A 21,181-nucleotide genomic window follows, 5' to 3' on the forward strand; every position below is an offset into this window, starting at 1 on the left:
GGCCTCTCTCGCCTTCCCCATGATGTCACTTCCTGGAAAGGCACAGCGACCCCCCCACACACACACCCTTCCCCCCTCACACCCTGGCTGAGTGGTTAAGGTGCTAGAGTTGAAATCCAGTGGGGTTTTCCTGCGTGGGTTCAAGCCCTGCTCACAGCACTGCTGCTCCTGGGACTCCTCAGGATTTGTGAAAACTGATGCAGGTTCAGACAAGCTTCTTTCTAACTTAAATAACTTTATAATAAACACCCCCGAACTCATTTCTGATCGGACATGGTTATTCCCTGAGAAATAGCATGACTCCGTATAATAGTTCATATTGTAGCAGATTAAACAGATGATTCTGTTTCTTTCTGAATCAGTCTCAGGCTGTGACAGTGAGGAATGAATGAATGTTAAATTTTTCCTAAAAGAACGCGTGTGAAATCCCAGTTTTGAGAAGTTCCCCTCCCCTGTGAGGCTGGATCTCTCCCGTCCTGGGGGAGGTCTTGGCGCTGGCGCGTGTCCGCAGACGGGGCACGCCGGCTCACGCCTGCGCTCTGTGATGTGAGCAGGACAGCTGGGAGATCGTGGAGGGGCTGCGGGGCAGCGGGAGCAACATCCAGGAGCCTGAGAAGCAGGAGGGCTTCATGCTGAAGAGGAGGAAGTGGCCCATGAAAGGCTGGCATAAGGTACGTGCCTCCCATCCCAGCTCCATATAGGGGCTCCCACCCCAGCTCCTCACAGTGCCTCCCATCCCAGCTCCTCACAGTACCTCCCATCCCAGCTCCTCACAGTGCCTCCCATCCCAGCTCCTCACAGTGCCTCCCATCCCAGCTCCATATAGTGCCTCCCATCCCAGCTCCTCACAGTGCCTCCCATCCCAGCTCCTCACAGTGCCTCCCATCCCAGCTCCTCACAGTGCCTCCCATCCCAGCTCCATATAGTGCCTCCCATCCCAGCTCCTCACAGTGCCTCCCATCCCAGCTCCATATAGTGCCTCCCATCCCAGCTCCTCACAGTGCCTCCCATCCCAGCTCCATATAGTGCCTCCCATCCCAGCTCCTCACAGTACCTCCCATCCCAGCTCCTCACAGTGCCTCCCATCCCAGCTCCTCACAGTACCTCCCATCCCAGCTCCTCACAGTGCCTCCCATCCCAGCTCCATATAGGGGCTCCCACCCCAGCTCCTCACAGTGCCTCCCATCCCAGCTCCATATAGGGGCTCCCACCCCAGCTCCTCACAGTGCCTCCCATCCCAGCTGCGGAGGGGAAATTGCCACGCTCCTGGGGCATCAAATTCTTTATTTCATTGATCTTTTCCTGAGGTAATACATCAGCAAAACAAGAACATGGTGCCCCGCCATCCTCTCTGATTTCCGCACGCGGACCCCTAAGATCCAGACTCTTAGGGTCCGGCTCTCGAACCTGACTCACCCCCCAGTGCCCACCCCAGACCCAGGGGCAGAGTGCGAGAGGCCAACTGCTCAGACTAGGAAAGAAGAGTGGCTTCCAGACAATAACATCTCTTTGTTCAACTTTCTCTCCCTGCAGAGGTACTTCTTTCTTGACAGAGGGATTCTGAAGTACGCCAAGTCAGGAGCCGACGTAAGTACTGAATCAGGACAGAGAACTCCCTGTCACTCCTTTACACTCATTCAGGAGCAGGCACAGCGCCCCAGCGCTGAAAAGGTTTAGTGTTTTAGTCAAAGCCGAGAGCCGGACTCCTGGGACCCCCTGCAGGCTGAGGACGGCCGGAGAGGTGGAGATGGAGAGATGCAGAGGGAGAAAGTGGTTTTTTTAGTTTTATTATTTTGGAAACGATGTCAGGAGTGATGACGAGTCAGGGCAGCTGAGGTGAAAGTAACCTTTACTGTCCTTCCTCCCGTTTCTTTCTCAGCTGCATTCTGGCAGTCAGACACACCGAACCGTAGGTGTGCTCCCTTTCCAGCTCAGAGCTGCAGGTGTGCCCGTCTCCACAGCTGGCTGGTGCAGTGGGCAAGGAGCATCACAACCTGCTTCGCAAGCTCAGACGATCCCAGTCGCTTACTGGGAAGAGCGTAGCAGGACCCGTGGCTGCCCTTCGAGTAACGTGTATTCCCAGCTGGGCTGTGACCAGCCGTGTCGTGAGCTGTGGAAAGGCACTATTCTGCTTCACGGGACGAGCTGAATTGGATTGTTCCGCGGGGCAGTCGCTCATTTTCTACCTGTGATCCTATAAGATCGAAGGAAAGGCTAAACAAGAGGAGGCTGTCTGATGGCTCGTAAGCAGTTTGTCCAGAGACCTCACCCAGCCAGCGCAGATGTGTGGCGTGTTTTCACCTCCTATAGCCCTCAGTGCGTGAAAGTGTTCTTTTCTGTTGTTGTCACTGAAAGCCCATTTGGTTTCTCAAGCGTTAGTGTCGGGGCTCTAGAGAAGGCCGGGAAGTTCCAGGAGTTGTTTATTCTCTGTTTTTGCCCTCCCAGTTGCTCTGAATGCCCACTCAGCTCCGCCCTTCCCACCTTCCTGGCTCTCGGATCACCGGGTTCAGGGCGCGAGTCAGCGGGTGCCGGTATTTGATCTCCTACGGGCTGTGTGCTGGCGGGAGCCCTGGGGCTCTCAGGCCATGCGGAGTGGAAGAGTGGCACCAGAGGGAGACAGGCCAGCTAGTGCAGACCTTTGAAACCTTGACAATGACAGAAATGAGAAGTTGGAGTGTCCAGAATTTATGCGTCTTCATCATGGTTTCCAGCAAATAGAAAAATCGTCACTTTTTTTCTCAGACGAGATCTTTTTCCCGATGTTGCCAGGCTGGGTTTCGGTATTGGCCAAAATGCCAAATCTGGCTTCACGTCATAATCGGACTGAGCCTCTGCTTCCTAGAGGATCTTGTCCAACACAGGGCTGTGCAGGAGTCTGACTTTCCAAGTTATACCTTGTGCATGATTTATTCTGACAGGCATCACTTGGAACAGAAAGGAAACTTCTGAACCTGTTGACTGCAAGATGCAGCTTCCTCTTCTCCTCCCTTTTTAACACAAGTGTTTATTAGTATCAAACCATACCAGTGAGTAACTTAGACGTTATTAATGGGAAGCGCTGGAGAAAACTGTTTTGAAGAGTAATTACAGGTACTTACATAAGGGACTGTTTTTAATGATTAACAAGAAGATGGGGAACACATTTTAGAATGTCATCCATTCACAGTGATCTATGTTCTTTAGTCCTTGTGTAGAGACTGTGTAAAGTAGTACAGTCTCCCCCAACACAAGCAGCTTTGAACTGGAAGGGATTTCCTCAAAGAGCACTGTTGACAGTGATAACTGTGCGGCGCAAATGAACGGGATGGTTCAGAGACTTCTCCAAACATGAGACAGGATGCAAAGTTTGTACGGGGCCCAGTGTGGACAGTAGCATCGTGCAGATAATGAACCAGGCCTGGCTTCTTGTGTCCGCAGATTGAGAAGGGGAAACTCCATGGCTGCATCGATGTCGGCCTGTCAGTAATGGCAATAAAGAAGAAGGCCAAGTGCATAGACCTGGACGCGGAGGAGAATATTTACCACCTCAAGGTAATGACCCTGCCTGCATGCTGGAGCTGCCCCAGTTCACAGACGAGACATTTCACAAGGGTTCGGTTAATGTCCTTATATGCAAGAGCTGCCCGCGGCCTGCCGTCTGTTCAGGGTGCCCGTGCGCTCACAGCTCTGCCTGCCTGTATAGATCAAGTCCCAGGAGCTGTTCGACGACTGGGTGTCCAGACTGCGCCACCACCGGCTGTACCGCCAGAGTGCGATCGCCATGTACCCACACGACACCGCGCCTCTGTACTACTTCACTGCCTCCGCGCCGCCCAACCCCTCGGACACGGCCTCCATGAGGAAGGTAGGCGGGGAGTCCTCGCCCCGGATGGGCAGCGTGCTGCAGGTGAAGGCGAGCCGGCCGGTCCTGCCAGTGTTGTGGTGCAGCGCCAGTGACTGTAGGACAGGCTGCCTTCATGGCTGTTGAGCAGGGCTGCTTGAGTGTTCTCTGCATATATATATCTAGATTGTACAGAAGTATTATTTTGGGTCAGTGATTTTTAGATCAGTGCCTGCCTTTTTGTAACTCAGCACTGCCTAGTAACAGCGGTGCAGTTGACTTTTAATATCACTGGACTTGACCGAATTGAGGAAAATATGGATGAACCTTCCAGAAGTGAACTTCAATTGGATCAAATAAACCGATTGAATAGAGCATTCCAGGACCAGAGCACTAAGAAATATAGAGAACTGCGAAAGTCTGTGTGCTGCAGGGGCGTTCCCTCAGTTTGTACCACAGTGGCGACAGAGAAGCTCCCAGAGCTGTCTCTCTGATGTGCATCAGCTCCCGTACACAGTGACTGTAGCAGCAGACAGGGCACAATGATCTTCCATTGCAGTGTGTGACAGCTGCTTTGTTTATTGTGTTTTGTCTTATTCTGAAGAAGATCAGTTGTTGGAAGGGAAATACCAAGATCCAAGATCAATCCAAGACACAGAGATAAATGTGAAATATTTATTATTTATAATATTATTTCTGAAATGGGGAGCTCAGTCATAAGCACACCTTAAATATATCAATACTCCATAGCAAAGGGAAGTATGCAGTTTTTAACACAACATTATTAAAATGATTTAAAAGTCAGATCTGCCCATGGATCAGTGAATGGCTTAGAGAGCTGGTGAATAATCTTTGTGGAATTTTCAGGGGTGGTGGACTATTTGAGCTTTTGAAATTCCTGTTCTTCAGGTTAACCTTCCCTCTTCGATTAGACAAAACATCCCATTTTCACACGCAGTAAGCCTCGGTCCCAGTTTGTTCCTGCGGCGGGTCAGTGCCAGAGGAAACCAGCTAGGGCAGACAGGCTCCCAGTTTTTGCATGTGGCAAGGCTGTTTCGTGTCTGTAGAGCAACCGAAGATGCAGACGAAGGGAACAGCTGAAGATTGAGACGGTTTCTTTAGAAGAGGGCGTTTTGTGGTGGGCTCCATGGAGCACGGGTCCGAGGCAGGTGTGTGAAAGAGGAACTGGTGCTTATCGGCACAGACTCAGTGGACCAATGACTTTTCCTTCTTGCCCAGAGGACACCTCTGACGAAGCAGTCTTCAGTCCACACAGCAGGCAGCTTCTCAGCGGCCCTCAGCAGCCAGACTAAAGTGGCAGCTTGGCTCCAGTCCTCCGAAGACATGGACAGGTGCTCCAGAGGTACTCCACCCCTCTCCCAGGCTGTGCGACGTGTCCCACAACACATCCCAGAAGAGCCAGCATAGCGCAGAGCAGAGCCTCGGCCCCGTTCTGGAGCCACCCTGCCTGCGGCTCTGCCGTCTGGTGGAGGGCTGCTGCTTTGTCGCCACCAGTGACGCAAAGCTGTGATCGGTCCCCAGCCGTCCTGCAAGTGCAGGAGGGGCTTCATACAGTGATGGGCAGAGTGTTAAGCTTTGTCAGTGATATAAATAGGTTTTTTGGAAGATTTAATATGAGAGATTCAAGGCTAAAATGCAGTAACAACTGCAATCAAATATCAAGTTTTGACCCCTTGTGCCTCTCTGAGATTAAACCTAATGAAGCACTAAAACCTGATGGTTGAAATTGTGTTCAGCTTAAAGCTTTCTCAGCTGTCTCCTGAGTAAGATCAGAGAGTCTGATAAATGCTTGTTTTGTTCCAGACTTATGGAAGTAAGTAATACCTGTGTCTAAAGTTTCAGGAGCGAGTAGCTGAGACCAGTTGCACTCAGCACCCACTCCAGTTCTGGCCCAGTGCGTGGAAAGGGTTGGTTAGCAACCACCTTACAGTACATCCGCAACGCGATCCGCACAGGGGAACTGAGGGAGGGACTCTCACTCTAGTTGATGAAATAGCAAAACACTTTCAACAGCCAAAGACATTTAAATGTGTCCTTTTAATTGATTTTAACTCCGCTTTTAACACCATCGAAACTGACATTGTTTTAGAAAGACTTCTTATGCTTAATGTGATTGGTGGTCTTATTCTTTGGAGTAAAGAGGGTCTTGTTTCTGGTGTATACTCAGACGATTTGGTTTTAAGTACAGGGGCACCTCGGGTCTGTGTTATTGATAGTTACTGATAAGGCGCTTACTTTTAATGAAAACTGTGAGTATATCATTAAGAACGCAAATCAGCAATTGTTTTTATTTAAGAGATTAATATTTTTAGTTGTTAGCCAGCCCCTGTTAGCAAGCCAGTGAAACAGCTGGGGGATATTTTTGACAGAGCAGTGCATTCTGTAGGATGGCAAAAAAGTATAATCATTTGGGATTAATAAAGTCTTATCTATCTAATCAAAGATGCCTCCCATCCCTTGAATTCTCAGTTTGTAATTCTTCCAGCTGGCCGACATTTCAGGGTCCCTACAGCTGCTAGAAATGTCTATAAAATGTCCTTTATCCCACCCACACTCAATACAAGTAGTGAACACAAGCTGTTAATGGTATTTTATTTGTTTCTACCAGGTATTTGCATTATGATTAGTTTAATTGTATTTGTAAATGTATGCTTTTTATGTCTGATGTGTGGTTCTTCTTTTATGTGTGCTGATGAATTGTATGCTGTGTATTTTAATTGATAGTATTATCTGTAATGAGGAAACCTAAGACAAATTTCCACTAGTCATTCTGAGATGGTAAGTCATCTTTAATTCGTTACGGGACTGAGTTGTGTCTTTGCTTTTATTCCCAGAGCTCTCACAGTGTCAGTCTTACCTGTTGGAGCTCACCCATCTGTTAAAGAACATGGAGGTACTCCAGCGGACATACTCGGCACCCTCCATCAACGCTCTGCAGGTAGTCCTCTCTCTCACTGCAGGTAGTCCTGTCTCTCTCACTGCAGGTAGTCCTGTCTCTCTCACTGCAGGTAGTCCTCTCTCTCTCACTGCAGGTAGTCCTGTCTCTCTCACTGCAGGTAGTCCTCTCTCTCACTGCAGGTAGTCCTCTCTCTCACTGCAGGTAGTCCTCTCTCTCACTGCAGGTAGTCCTCTCTCTCTCACTGCAGGTAGTCCTCTCTCTCACTGCAGGTAGTCCTCTCTCTCACTGCAGGTAGTCCTCTCTCTCACTGCAGGTAGTCCTCTCTCTCACTGCAGGTAGCCCTCTCTCTCACTGCAGGTAGTCCTCTCTCTCTCACTGCAGGTAGTCCTCTCTCTCTCACTGCAGGTAGTCCTCTCTCTCTCACTGCAGGTAGTCCTCTCTCTCTCACTGCAGGTAGTCCCCTCTCTCTCACTGCAGGTAGTCCTCTCTCTCACTGCAGGTAGTCCTCTCTCTCTCACTGCAGGTAGTCCTCTCTCTCTCACTGCAGGTAGTCCTCACTCTCACTGCAGGTAGTCCTCTCTCTCACACTGCAGGCCTTACCTTAACACAACACATTTGAGTATGTCTTAAACTCTTACCTAGTGCACACCAGTGGAAGGTTGCAGCGCTTTGTTACCTCTGCAGCACTGTTTAGTACAAGTCCATGTGATCCCCGCTGTTCCCTCCAGGCCTCTGCCTTTGAAAGCCCCAGGAAGGACAAACGAACTCAGAGAAAGTGGCGGAACAAGAGTTACGGCAAAGACACTAAGACAACCTTGCAGGTACGCGGGACTGGTTGCTGGGCTGGCTTTCTCCTTGGCGAAGTACAGTTTCTAGATGCCCGTTTGTATTTTGTGCTCTGAGCTCCACGGACCTCTGCTGTCTCCGCGACAGGTTCCGGGCTGCGTGTCCTCGGGCTCCATCAGGCTGCATGCCTCCAACCCCAACCTGTCCACCGCGGAGGACAACGGCAAGGGCTACCCCGAGACGCCAGACTCGCCCGCCGAGGCGTCCCGGCTGCAGGAGGAGTTCTGCCGCGTGGCCAGCAGCTGTAAGGAGACCCAGCGGGAGATTTGTCATCCAGCAAAGCGCAGCTCTGTAAAGCAGAGTCCTGCTGGTTCAGTTATCATGCTCAGAGCAGATTTATTCATTTGTTTTCCTTTGTTTGGGTTCACTGCCTGCTCCACCGTGAAGGACTTGGAGAGGCCAGGTCACTGAGATGGGCGCTCAGGCCTGTGGACTCAGTGTTTATCTTGGAAATGCTGTGGAATAAAAACAGCTCTCTTTACAAACGCAATGCTGGTGTTCAGCTTCTTAAACAAACCCCCTCTGCTGGGTGAAATCTATCAATCTCTCTTAAATCCATATGTACATATGTTTCACTCAGAAATCCCAACCCAGCCCAGCTCTGACTAATACTGACCTGCCTCTCAGTATTACTCAGCCCCCCTGTCTCTTAACTGCTCATTCCTCCTGGTGCCAGAAATTGACTTGCTATAAAATTAAATACAACAGTTGTTTAAATACAGGGTTTACAGCAGGTGTGAAAGATAACATAAACAACCGTCTTTTCAATAAGCAGTTACCATGTAAACATGTTCAGGCCTTCTAGAGCTGATCTGAGCAGGACTGTCCGAGTTGTTCAGGGTCTGTTCTGACAGACCTGGTGCACCACTGGGGGCTGAGTGTGTGCTCCTTCAGGACGAGACTCTGCCAGGGCCAGGAGTGCCTGCGTGCTTGAAATTAAACATGAAGGTTCCTTCTCACTCCCTTTAGAGTTGCCTGCTTGACAAGTGTGCAAACGTAATTTACATTTTATCTGTGTCCTTACAATGAATGATTCAGTTTTTTAGAAGATCCTTAAATGTGTAGAGTACATGATCTTCAGGAAGGTGATATGACTTTGAATGAGACTGTATATGTGCCTCGTCTTGCTGTCCTGCTCTCTTGCTCTCCCTGTCTCTGGGGAATAAACCTTGTGTTTGTATTTGTATAAAAAATGTATAATAAAGATATCATTAAATTCAGAAGAGATGCTAATGATTTTAGTGAAAATCTAGGTGTAAAGTTGAAATTGGTTGTGAACCACCAGAACATTTAGTACTTCTGGTCTGAGCTGTACATTAAAAGAACAGATTTTATTCTGTATGTGCTATTGTGTGAAAAAGATGACTGATACTTATTATAAATAATTTTTTTGCTTGCAACTTCCCATGTTTCAGTGTGACCTCTACCCTTAGTCTGGATTCTGTCCCTCATGGCCGGGCCCTGTCTGTTGTCTCTGCAGTGCACTCGTCTTTGAAAACAGCCTTTAACGTGTTGTCTTCAGAGAGAGAGAAGTTCAGACAGATGCTGGATCACGAAGCAGTCCAGCCACCTCCTGCCCAGATGCTCGGTCTAAAGAATGCCCTGGCTACTGTGAGTCACAGCTTACGTTCTATCAGTGCTTCCTTATTTCTGATGAGCAGAAATGTTTCCGTAGCTAAACCTGAATCTTTCCACAGTGCCCATTTCTATCAGATACCTGCTGGCAGGTCTGTGTTCAGAAAGAGACCAAGTCATTGGTTTGGCAAAGGAGATGTAACTGTGATGATAAACCACAGTCTGAGTCTGTCCTCTCTGGTAACCTGTTCAATCCCCACAGTTTCACGAGCTCTCAGTCGACACATTACAGCTCCTGCGCTCTTATTGAAGGCTGTGTTTTAATGCAGTCTTCTAAATGCTTGTATTCACTCTGGACAGCCTTTGGAAATGAAATGGAAGGCAGGGCAGAATCCCACTCAAGAAAATGTGATAAAACTGCCGGTGAGAACGAATGTGTGTCTTTGGCCTCATGCTTCTTGTTTAGAGGACGTTCATTCTGTGAGCACAGAAATACTGAGCCTGGAGTAGAGAGCGTGGACTGGGTTCAGCAGCAATAATACTCACTCACATTGTGCTCTTTTCATGAGGGTCTTCAAGCAATTCATTGTCATCTGTTGTAAACAGCCTGCAGCAGGTGCAGCAGAGCCATCCCTGGAGTAAAGTGTATCTCTCTCCCCGATTGGGTCAGAGCTCGGTAGTTGTAGTGGAAAATATGATGCAATAGTACAAAGTGGTTCCCCTTAGATTTATTGGAGTTGTGTATGGTAGCTTTTCCTAATTACTAGGGCTGTCCTGCATGTGGTTCCCAGAATGCTTTGGGCAGAAGCTGCCAGGCCCCATGGCACTGATTCAGGATGGGCTGGTGGAGTCAGGTAGCAGCCCTGTCACAGCCTTTGTTCCCGGAGAGTCTGAACTCCCCGCACTGCTCCGGGGGCAGATGTGCTTTCAACCTGCCGTAGCCACTCCGTTCCAACATCACATCCCGAGCTGGAAGTGGAAATGCGACAGGGAATGGAGCAGCCAGCATTGCCTTCGCGTTGGATCACTGCCACGCCAGAATGAAATATTAGTCCTCCACAGATGGCAGGTTCATTCAATATTTAAAACACTGAAAGCTGCCCTTTTAATACAGCGAGGCTTTAGCGTTGCCAGGTATCTCTGCCTTGCAGAGGGGCTGAGGAGCAGCTGGTATCTGAGTGAGTGCTGAGTGCACTGTAGGAGCACAGAGGGAGGCTGCCTGTCTGACTCACCAGCCTGCCCTCCTGTCTTCCTGCCCTCCTGCCCCCCTGCCCTCCTGTCTCCCCGACCACCTGCCCTCCTGCACACCCACCCTCCAGAACAGCTATGTTTAATAAAGGGACTAATGTTATTCACAGATTAAAGTTAGCTTTATTTTATTGTTATCGATTATTCTGGTAATTTAAGTTTAAAATATTTTCTCTTTCAAGATAAGATTGAGGTAATCAATACTGGTTGCCATGATGCCAGACATTACTGTAAATGAAAGCAATCAAGGGGATACTGTAAGCATCCTGTACTGAATTTATGTTTATTTCAGTAACCGTTGAGCTATTCAGGGAATCGTATAACTTAAGATAATTTATACAATAGTTCTGGGCTCATGCAGTATTTTTAAATCTGCTAAGAAGCAGGATTTGATGAATTCTTAATCAGGGCAGTTGTTGTTATCCAGTAACGAGGGCACAGTCTATTTTGGCATTCGTGAGGTGTGTGTGCTGTTTCGCCTGGCCGACTCTCCTCCTGTCTCTGGTGCTCACACTGGCGCAGGCTGGCGAGGTGCACAGCGCAGCCCCACGCTGGCATGCAGGTGTCAAGGAGAGGCGCTGAAGCCCACACAGCGCGCTGTCCGCATGCAGCAGGGGCTCACTGGGGGGGGCTGCCCTTGAGCTGACCTGCTCTGCTCTAGATGGGAGTTTCTGATTGGTTCAGTATCACACACACATGAACACTTCTCAGTGTTAAAGCCTGTGTGGTCTGTCAGGTGGGTGGAGTTTGCATCACTGAGGAATAAAATACCATACAGCTGCTGGAGTTATTTGTAATTATTTGTTGCTATTTAGGGTGATGTTTGCTTTCAGATTCTTTGAATGTAAAGAGCTTTTTTTCTGCTGAACATTCATTTGCTAGGCCAGAGTTCCTTTGCAGAAATGAATCTGATCTCCATCTGGAGGTGGGTGTTCCTTAAAATATCCCATGCAATGTCTTCTGTCACTTAATGGTATTTTTAACATTTTTAATGGTCCTTCCTTCTGTGCATCACAAAGCAGAAGACTGTGTACCCAAAGCCCGAAGAGACTATTTGCTTTATATTTTAGGTTTTTAGAAAAAAAATATTTATAGAATCATGGGCTATGCCAACAAGATGCTGATCACTGTATTTCAGTTTGGAGACTCTTGTTAGCAATTGTTTATTTACCTAGTATTTGAGACAGAATATTTCACTTTATTATCAGAGCGCTGCTGCTGCTGCTCTGATTTTGGGCTGTATTCCTACCCTTTACGTGTTCAGAAGAGTATCTTTATTTAATTCAATTTCACACACCAGTGGATGCCAGTCAAATATCTTCGCTTTACAGCGGGACTCATCATAGTCAAAAACCTGAAATGGAACAGAGGTTGTGACACCATTTATATAAAAAAAAGCCAGCAGAGACTTTTATGCTGTGGGAGCTCAGCTGTTTTAAGGTACTGTAGATCAGTCTATTTTAACACTTCTCTGCAAGTCATTTGTTAACATACTGTCTTGCTAGTTGATTTGGCAACATCAGCACTGGTAATTATGTTTGGGGAAAATTAGAGAAATTAAGAAGCAAAATAATTGGACCAAATCAATTGAAATATCTCCTATAAACAAAGGGTAGTAAAGAAGGCCAAGAGCATCATGGAGTGTGTGTGTCTCACCCCTCCTTTGTGAATTTACAATACTCCCAGACAATTTTCAATCTGTTCTTTCATTCTGACGTTCACCACAGCAGGTGACGCCACACCGCTTTGCCATCAGTGAAGCCATGTTAGAGAGAGCCTGCCTCGTGCTTAAGGAATGACAAAACATGTCAAAAAGCTTCACTCACCTCCTGCCAGGGGGAGGAAGACACCTCTGTGGCCCACAGTCTGCACAGTGCTGTCGTGTCTCGCTGGCTTGTAAACCGGAATCACAGGGGCTGTGACTGTGGCGGGGAAAAGCCTGAAAATAGAAAACTATGAAATTAAAATATGGGGGGGGGGGCGTCTACTCAGATTTACCACATCTGCCCTGGGAGCTGCGTGACAGAAGCTAGACAGGCCTCACCAGGAAACTGACAAACTGAGCACCATTCTCTCTGCTTTCTTTGGTATGTCGGCGTTTCCTGAAGGGTAACCAGAGGAAGTGCTCTTTTTCTTTTTCTCTTTTATTACCTTTCAGTTCCCATGTTACCCTCCGAGAAGCCCCTGGCTCCGTTGTTGTTTTCGGAGTGATGCAGGAGCGCTTTTCTGTGTGTATTTTGAAGGGTTACCTACATGTTACCTACAGTGTTTTCAGGTTCATGATTTAATTAATTAATTTTGCATTGATTGAGGGCAGACGTTCCACTCACCCCTGCTTGTCGCCTGATGGCAATTAAAAGCCACACTGACTCAGGTATGGAGAACCCCTGCGTCCGTTCACACAGAGCAGAAAGCAGGTGAGACCGCGCTGCCTGGCCCCTCTGCCAGGCGCACTCAGTGATCTCAGATCGGTGTGTCATCGCGTGCGTTCGTGTCCCTCTGCACTTAGGCTTTTCTTCTCACTGCTGTCTGCATGTCATAAAATGAGTGTATGAGATTTAGATGAGCTTAATGTTTAAAAAAAGTATTTGTCGTTGGACATACGGAGGATGGGGGATGGGTTCCCATACTTGCTGAACAGATCCCATCCTTGGAGCAGTGAACTGTGGCTTTGAGCTGACAGCTGAGGAAAACGAATTCTCCTCACTGCAAAACGAGGTGCTGAACAGGTTCCACACAGCTGCAGACGCTAACTGGCTTACTAATGCTCTGGAGGCCAGATAAGGCACTAAACCCCTGTCCTAGTGCTCTGTGGGAGGTGCAGCTGTTACACAGTCTTTAACAGTCTTCAGGTCTGTGACTCAGTTTCCACTCGGTCTTGTCCACATCTGTTGTGACCCAAGACACAAGCATTGAACCTCCAAGCCCACCAGACCTATGCTGGCAGTAACACAAGGAGTAAGTGCTGCACCTTTTGCAGAAATGACACACAGGATGCCACGCAGCCCTTTGATTTCACAGCTTGTGTTGCTAATTGTGCTGTGGCTGTGTTGCAGTTCAGTAGTGGTTTCTCAAGTGTGCAGAAAGTATTTGTGATTCAACAAGATATTGAATCACTTCTTCCAATTTCTGAGAGAGAGTGGGTTGCTTGCTTTTTTCTTTTAGAGGGAAAACACGTCCACCCCAGCTTTGTCAGACAGTGGTGTATGGTGATGTCATTGCAGGATATCGCTGTTGTGAATCATCGTTACTCCTTTCAGCCCAAACCAGCCCAGTGCAGAGAGCTGAGAGTCCAGGATAATAGACCTGCCACTGGACCAGATGGGGATTCTGGCTCTGGTCCTGTATCGGCTGGAGTGGCAGGGAAACTCTCGGTTTACTGTCAGATGGTCTCGCGTGGTCTTGTGTTTGCTCTGAGCCAGTGTCTGCACACTGTCACTCCAGTGACAGTGACGTCTCTTCAGTGACATCTGACAAGAACAGTTTCAGCCACCCCCTCCCCTTAAAGATAAATGAATTACTCTGAACCCCCAGCGCTAGGCAGCAATCCTGATGTCCAGACAGGGTCCGCAGACTGCAGCCTCCTTGGGAAGACTCGATAAGTATTATCATAGCAGAATACAGGATTTCAGAATTTTGTTTTTTAACGAAAGAGGCTTTTAAATCTTTCATTCTCCAGGCCCACCTGCTTGTTTTGCCATCTTTGATCATAGATTTCGGAAATGGTTTGTGTGATTTGTTTTTTTTATATGCCTTTAAGTTTTTGTGTGACACGTTGTGGTCAGATGCACTCAGATTCGTTTCGTCCCGTACCGTATGTTCCCTGATGGAAGAGAGCACAATCTAGAGGTACAAGGCCTTCGATGCCTGATTAACTGAGGCCTCTGCTACAGCCCAGGAATAAAGTAGGTTTGAACATCTGTCCATCATAAACTATATCTAAACACAGATGACTGTAATAGATTAAAATTGTGAAGTTTGTCAGTGTGCTGAATAGTGTACAAAACTATACCAGGCTCAGTCCCTGCGTTCCACAATTTTGACTTGCTAATAGATTTTTCTCCTTCTGATTCAAACCTCAATGCCAAAAATATTAGTTCAAACCTTAGATAAAAAATACAGAATGCGCTGTAAAACAATGTGTGCTTTTCCCTGCTGTTTTAACACTTTTGGATTTCCCTGTGTTGTTTCAGCTTGACACAGAAGTGTTGGTGCCCTGTATCTTAACTTAATCATTCCGTTCAAGCACTCTTCTTGCTACCTTTTATTTCATGAGAGAGTGGTGAAATGGATTTGGAAGCATCACAGAAAATCAATTTCAGTTTAAGTGTGGTTTCTTTAAAAAGTCATTAAAGAGTGAATACTGTAGGCCTCTTCCAGTTATCAGTCTCCAGGTATTAAGACCTATCACTGTTCAATAAGGATTTTATCTTGTTGTGCTGATTAACGTTTCTCATACAATAGAGGGTTATTAGAATGTTTGATCTCCACTGTGAAAGAGATACATACTTTATGTGACTCCTGCTTTGCACCAGGAGTAGGATACTGTCCTGTGGGACTCGTGCCCCAGTGTCTGTTTGCTGGTCTAGGACATCTGGTCCTAGATGTCTCAGTTTATCCCTCCCTGCTGGTCCCACAGATGTTCACTGGGGTTGAAGTGGGCGAGTACAGTTTCCATGGTGTAGCTGCCACCTTCCCTCATGAACCCGGCTGTCACAGGCGCAGCCTGAGCCTGTGTTGTGCTGCTGGGCTGTTGATCCTGCAGACAGGGCAGCCTGTGAGTCCCGGGACCTGAGCAGTGTAGCTGTGCAGCCAGGCTGCCCTCGGTCATACAGGCGGAGCGCTCTGGAGGCTGGAGCAGCACACCTGGGGCTCCCATTGCTCTTCACGAGGGGTGTGGGCTCACGGCCTCTCAGATCATGGCCTGTCCTTAATAGACAGCGTGATTTTAAGATTTTGTGATGTTGGAAATTAATAGTCAGACATTGTCCGGACTTAGTTCACTCTCCAGCATAGCTGCAGCACACTGGTGTTGTTCACTTGAGTATCAGGGCAATATCTGACATTCCACATGTTAAATCACCCCATCGCCTCTGTCACTAATGAGGTGATTAGTGCTTACGCAATGCAAGTCACTGAGTGCAGCCTGCTCAATCATGAATGATCAAATAATCAAAAGGATATGAAAAGGTTTCCAAAATACTTCTGAAGAATAAATATGCATGAAGTGAAAAATTCCTTTTGATGCTTCATATACTTTGCTTATTTCATGTGACTAGAATTTCTCCAAATATTTTGCTAAGCTAGAAGTCAGCTGTGTTCAAACCCACAAGATCAGCTTGAAGACTCTATGCAGAACAGGAGAACAATACTCTTATCTTTGCAAAACGTTGGTGCTTAATCCTTCTTCAACAATATTTCTCAGATTTAAAGCACATTCCCTTTTATATCACTCCAGGGTTCACTGAAAATGTGTGGCGATGACATTACTTTGTCCTCCTTTTTGCATGGAGTTGCGTGACTGGACATGTGTTGTTGCCCTTCAGAAGCAGGACTCGACGGATGGCAGCCGGCCCCTGGTCCACCAGGCGTCCAACGAGAGCCGCACCTCTGTGACGGACTCGCTGTCCGAGTTCTTTGACGCTCAGGAAGTGCTGCTGTCCTCCAGCTCCTCGGAGAACGAGGTGAGGGAGGCTGGAGCGCCTCGTGTTGTGTGTTTGTAGGTTTGTAGTGATGAGAGAAGCTCAGGTTGAGCAAATGTGTTTGATGTCATTTTAGCTATTCAGCCCAGAGACTCTGCATGTCAACCGCCCTTCCAACCTGAGCTTTTGTGAAGCAGTAGAGCAGAAATGCCTCAGAGCTAAACAAAATGCAATCCCCCCGTCCACAGTTGTACACTAGAAGTGAAAGAGAGAGCGGTTGTGAAAGAGAGTGAGAAACAGATTGTGCTCAGTTCACTGTTGTTTTCAAGTTCAGAAAAGGGGCTGGAGGGAATCCGCTGAGCTGAAGCAATGATGTCATTTTTTGTTGGATTCAAATTCGTGAAGAAATTGCCATAATACTGATTCACTTTAGATTTAAAACTAGAAGAGCAGAATCAGTCGCAAGAAGACAGCAGTCCTGCAGTGTCCTGGCCCAGTCCTGGCTGTTCACTGGGTCCCAGTTTATACCCGTCGGTTCGGGCTGTGACGAATGAAGTCAGAACTGCCACCTTAAAAATTCAGACCACAGGTCTCAGGCCTTCTGCTGTAGCATCTCCATGCTCATACATGCTTTGAAGGTGGATTTTGAGTGATGCTCAGCTGAAAGGTGTATTTTATCTGTCACAGAAAGGATGCTGTGCACTCATTGACAGCCTGATATAGTAATAATTTGCTAATAACACATCTTGTCTTCCTCTTCCAGGCCTCTGACGATGACTCATACATCAGTGACATAAGTGACAACATCTCAGTGGACAACTATAGCAACGAGGCTGAAAACGAAAAACAAAACTCAAGTAAAAAGCAAATGGCTTCCTTTTGATCTACAGGATTATGAATCCTTAATGAGTGAGCTAAGGAAAGAGAAAGTGGAGTTCTCAAGGGGATGAAAAGAGTTTGGGCTTTAATCAGGAACAAAGAGTGCTCAGTTTGTGTTCAACACTGTCAAATGCTCAGCCTTCTGGAATGAAAACTGACGACTTTTGAAAGCTACTTCTCAGTGTTTTCTTTGCCCACAGAAGTGACAGATTCTGATTAATTTTTTAGGTTCGTGGTGAAAAGTTTCGCTTATGTAGAGTGAAGACAGAATAGCCATGAAAGTCTCAGACCACATGCAGTTCCGTCAGATGTGTGCATGTGTGAGGAAGGACCGTGTCGATCAGCGTTTCTTGGCTCGCTGTTCCACTCCTGCTTCCTGTCACTAATCTTTGACCCAGTCTCAGCTGGGAAGATATCTGTGTTGGAAAAAGCATGGCATTAACTTTTAAGACGGGCAGAAGTGAAAGATCAGAATGCGGAACTGTTTCCGAGTGCAGATTACAAAACCACAGGTGTGTCAGATCCCCAAGCAGGAGCTACACTGATGCCACAAGATCCGCATGGGCTCCAAAACTCCTCCAGAGCTTCTGAACTGCAGTCCGCACACCCAGAGCAGGGTAGCTCTTCACTTAGCCCATTGCAGAACAGCAATCCCATCCCATCCCATTCTCCACCTCTGCGTTTCTGTGCGCCAGAGGCAACGACAGAGTGCCGTTTCTAAACATAGAATCCTATGAACCATTTAATATTCAGTTAGTCTAAATAATGTGAGTACATAAATACTTGCACAAAATTATTCTTTTTGTGCTTGATGTTTTAGTTGAGCACGTTTATTACGCTGTCCAGGTGCACATGGACAGCCACTTGGCCTTCCAGAACGCTGACCTGTTCGTTACAGCGTGCCCTGCCAGAACTGTGGCTTTTTGTGCAAAGTGAACAACACGAGTGTGGTTTGAATGTTCAATTGCATTGCTGGAGAAAGCGAGAGGGCCGTGGAAGCGAATGGTGACTGATGTTAATGTGCTCCTCGTGCTCGGGCTGGTTTTTCTCCCCGGGGTGAGAGCAGGTCTGACCGCGGTGCTCTGTGGTACCCTCCTCCAGGCTGTGCTCAGAACGGACCGGCCCCGCTGGCGAGGAGGACCTGCCTGCTGGCTCCGGGCCCCAATACCAGCAACATCAGCCTGTGGAACATCCTGAGGAACAACATCGGCAAGGACCTGTCCAAGGTGGCCATGCCAGTGCAGCTCAACGAGCCCCTGAACACGCTGCAGCGGCTCTGCGAGGAGCTGGAGTACAGCGAGCTGCTGGACAAGGCTGCTGAGACACAGGACCCCTTCGAGCGCATGGTGAGCTGGTCACCCTCTCCTCTCACTGAAGTCCATTTCAATTCCATTTCAATTCAAGATGCTTTACTGGCACGACCAATGAATAAATCAGTGTTGCCAAAGCAATACAAACACAATTAACAAAATCTCCAGACATTTTCAGAAATCTTACAATACAGACACATCTAAATACATTCACATGCAAATTATGTTCAGTTTGGGTGGCAAGGTGGTGTAACAGGAAGCACGACTGCCCCACAGCTGCAGGATTCTGCGTTATTGATCCAGGGAACTCACCCAGCCCTTTTCTGGTACCTCCCAGAGACATGCAGGTCACTGTGGATTAGACACAAGAGATCTCACACGGGAGGTGGAGCCACCTGGGCTCAACTGGACAAGTGGCCTTCTCTCGCATGTGGCCTTTCTGACACTAGTCCAGTCTAAGACATGTGTAGACGTCTTTTTTAAGTGGATCAACTGGAAAAGGGTAGGCATCGGCAGAAGGTGTCATTAAAAATGTATGTTCTTTAGACAAGCTTGACAGGTTTGTCTCCATTTTAATGGAAAGACATGAGATAATAATGACTTATTGTAGATAGTAGAGCATTTGTCTGGCAGGTGGCTGTAGGTCTCTGTGGGACTAGGGCTTTCTGCTGTTTTCTCAAGACCATGCTCAAGAGATATTTCAGTCCGGAAAAATTGGGTTGCTTATAGTCAGAGGTTGTCCCTGGGTATCTTATCGTACAAATCACGGTTTTAAAACGTAAATCCTGCAGTACCCAGTTTAAATTTTTTCCTGCATTTAAGGTTCATGAGTGAGCAGTGAACAATGACTGCTCTGGACATACAGACATTACTGTTTAGTACAAGCTGTACCCTAAAATGACATCTTCTGTAGTATCAAGCCTGACCCTTGAACAGCACATGCTTGAGAATAACCTGGATGTTTTGGCTCTTCACAGAGTCACAGGCCAGTAAAAACACTTGTACGTGCTGTAAATAATAGGTGATTTTGAAAATAATGATTTCTGAAATCATATTCACATATCTGTGGAATTCATATCGTGATGCATACAGTATGAGCCAGGGCAGTCAGTGTTATTGAGCTAAAGCCCTGTCATGTCTGGAGGTTTTGCGCTCTGTGTTGTCCTGGCACAGGACTTTGAAGGTGCTGTTTCAGGAGTCAGGCTCTCAGGGTGGTTGCAGCTCTTACTGAGCCAGAGTCTGCAGTGGGACTGGGGTCAGTCTTCAATCAGGCACAGCCTGTGCTCGCTGTAGAGGGGCCTCTGCTGAAATATCTTGATCTTTTTCTGTATACATGAATACATTTTAATGGAATGCAGTTTGTTGGATTCCTGCATATCTTTGAGAAACCTGAAGGTACAGAATTCATTGCAAAAGAGCTGTAGCTCAACCTTGAACCCAGACACCAGGGATCAGCACACAGACATATATCACCCAAAACACACACAGGCAGAGAGACACACACACACCACACACAGGCAGAGAGACACGCACACACACCACACACAGGCAGAGAGACACGCACATACCACACACAGGCAGAGAGACACGCACACACACCACACACAGGCAGAGAGACACGCACACACACCACACACAGGCAGAGAGACACGCACACACACCACACACAGGCAGAGAGACACGCACACACACCACACACAGGCAGAGAGACACGCACACACACCACACACAGGCAGAGAGACACGCACACACACCACACACAGGCAGAGAGACACGCACACACACCACACACAGGCAGAGAGACACGCACACACCACACACAGGCAGAGAGATAAACACACACCACACACAGGCAGAGAGACACACACACACACCACACACAGGCAGAGAGACTCACTGTTGTGGGAAATTCTTCATCAGAGGAGCAGGACACAGTCTTGTGCAGATTCAGTTTTATTGAGCTCAAGAAGTCCAACAACACGTGCCGGGTCTGCTCCACAGAACAGACAAACTGCAAGGGTTTCCCAGCACAGTCAGTAGAAAGTTAGTTTCACAATCTGAGTGCTTGTCCTGTTCTTTGATAGGTAATTACTTCTTGTCCTGCTCTGTTTTGCTCTCGGTTCTGTCCTTTGATATGCAGCAGACATTGGTCTGGTTTATCCTGTTTGTGGGTGTTGTTCCTGTCTTTTATTATGTAGAGTTAAGCCACTGGGGCTGCTAAAGCAAGTCAGCTTTATGGCATCTTAGTGTAACTTTTGTTTGTGGCTAAATTAACAGACCTCACCAACACCTCTCACAATGTGCTTACTGTGATGCTGGATAAGTGAGATATATACATGTCCCACTTCACTCACACACACACACCACACACACACAGGCAGAGATACTGTACACACAGCTGCAACAGGAACTGATATAAATTGCTTAAAATGGGAAAAGGATATATTCAGGTTTATTTATAAGCTGTCATAATGTTTGGAGTAACACTGCTGCATTTCCAAACACAAACTAAATATTTATAGGCTTAGTAATTCTTTACAATTACCATACCACAAATCAATTATGATCAGAACAGGTTATTTGGTCTAACAGTGATCCAAATTTTAAGCAATATATGCTTTGCAATGTGCCTATGCAGTTTTCTTTTTCCAATTAACTAATTCCAATTCCTTGTGTAAAAAAACGTTTTCTCATTTTCAGCATGGAATCTCCTAGCAAAATTCACGTTGTGCTCTAGAGTGGCACTTGTGGTTTCGGAGTTGGGAATGACAACTTTATTAAAAGCACAGTACCAACGACCCATCTACAGGACTGCAGCCTGTGTGCCTGTCACCATTTCCAGAGTTGCTCTAAGAAGTACTGCCGTCAGGCACTTGAGAACAGCTAATAAATTAGCACCACCTGGTGGCCCACCAGCACCACTCACACAGCCTGGATTCAT

General features: G+C 47.3%; 1 protein-coding gene across 1 annotated transcript in view; it reads left to right on the forward strand.

Annotated features, from left to right (window-relative positions):
• The window catches only part of LOC102683670 (oxysterol-binding protein-related protein 3), a 58,812-nt gene that overhangs the window by 28,310 nt on the left and 9,321 nt on the right, over positions 1-21,181 (forward strand). Inside the window, exons 3-14 of the mRNA XM_069194711.1 lie at positions 555-671; positions 1,534-1,587; positions 3,418-3,531; positions 3,683-3,844; positions 5,060-5,183; positions 6,676-6,779; positions 7,469-7,561; positions 7,674-7,830; positions 9,067-9,197; positions 15,956-16,093; positions 16,815-16,908; positions 18,032-18,276. Of these exons, the coding sequence (XP_069050812.1) occupies positions 555-671; positions 1,534-1,587; positions 3,418-3,531; positions 3,683-3,844; positions 5,060-5,183; positions 6,676-6,779; positions 7,469-7,561; positions 7,674-7,830; positions 9,067-9,197; positions 15,956-16,093; positions 16,815-16,908; positions 18,032-18,276 (1,533 nt within the window). The remainder of the gene's footprint in view (positions 1-554; positions 672-1,533; positions 1,588-3,417; positions 3,532-3,682; positions 3,845-5,059; positions 5,184-6,675; positions 6,780-7,468; positions 7,562-7,673; positions 7,831-9,066; positions 9,198-15,955; positions 16,094-16,814; positions 16,909-18,031; positions 18,277-21,181) is intronic.

The sequence above is a fragment of the Lepisosteus oculatus genome, chromosome 10 (assembly GCF_040954835.1).
Source record: "Lepisosteus oculatus isolate fLepOcu1 chromosome 10, fLepOcu1.hap2, whole genome shotgun sequence".
In the NCBI taxonomy this organism is placed as follows: domain Eukaryota; kingdom Metazoa; phylum Chordata; class Actinopteri; order Semionotiformes; family Lepisosteidae; genus Lepisosteus; species Lepisosteus oculatus.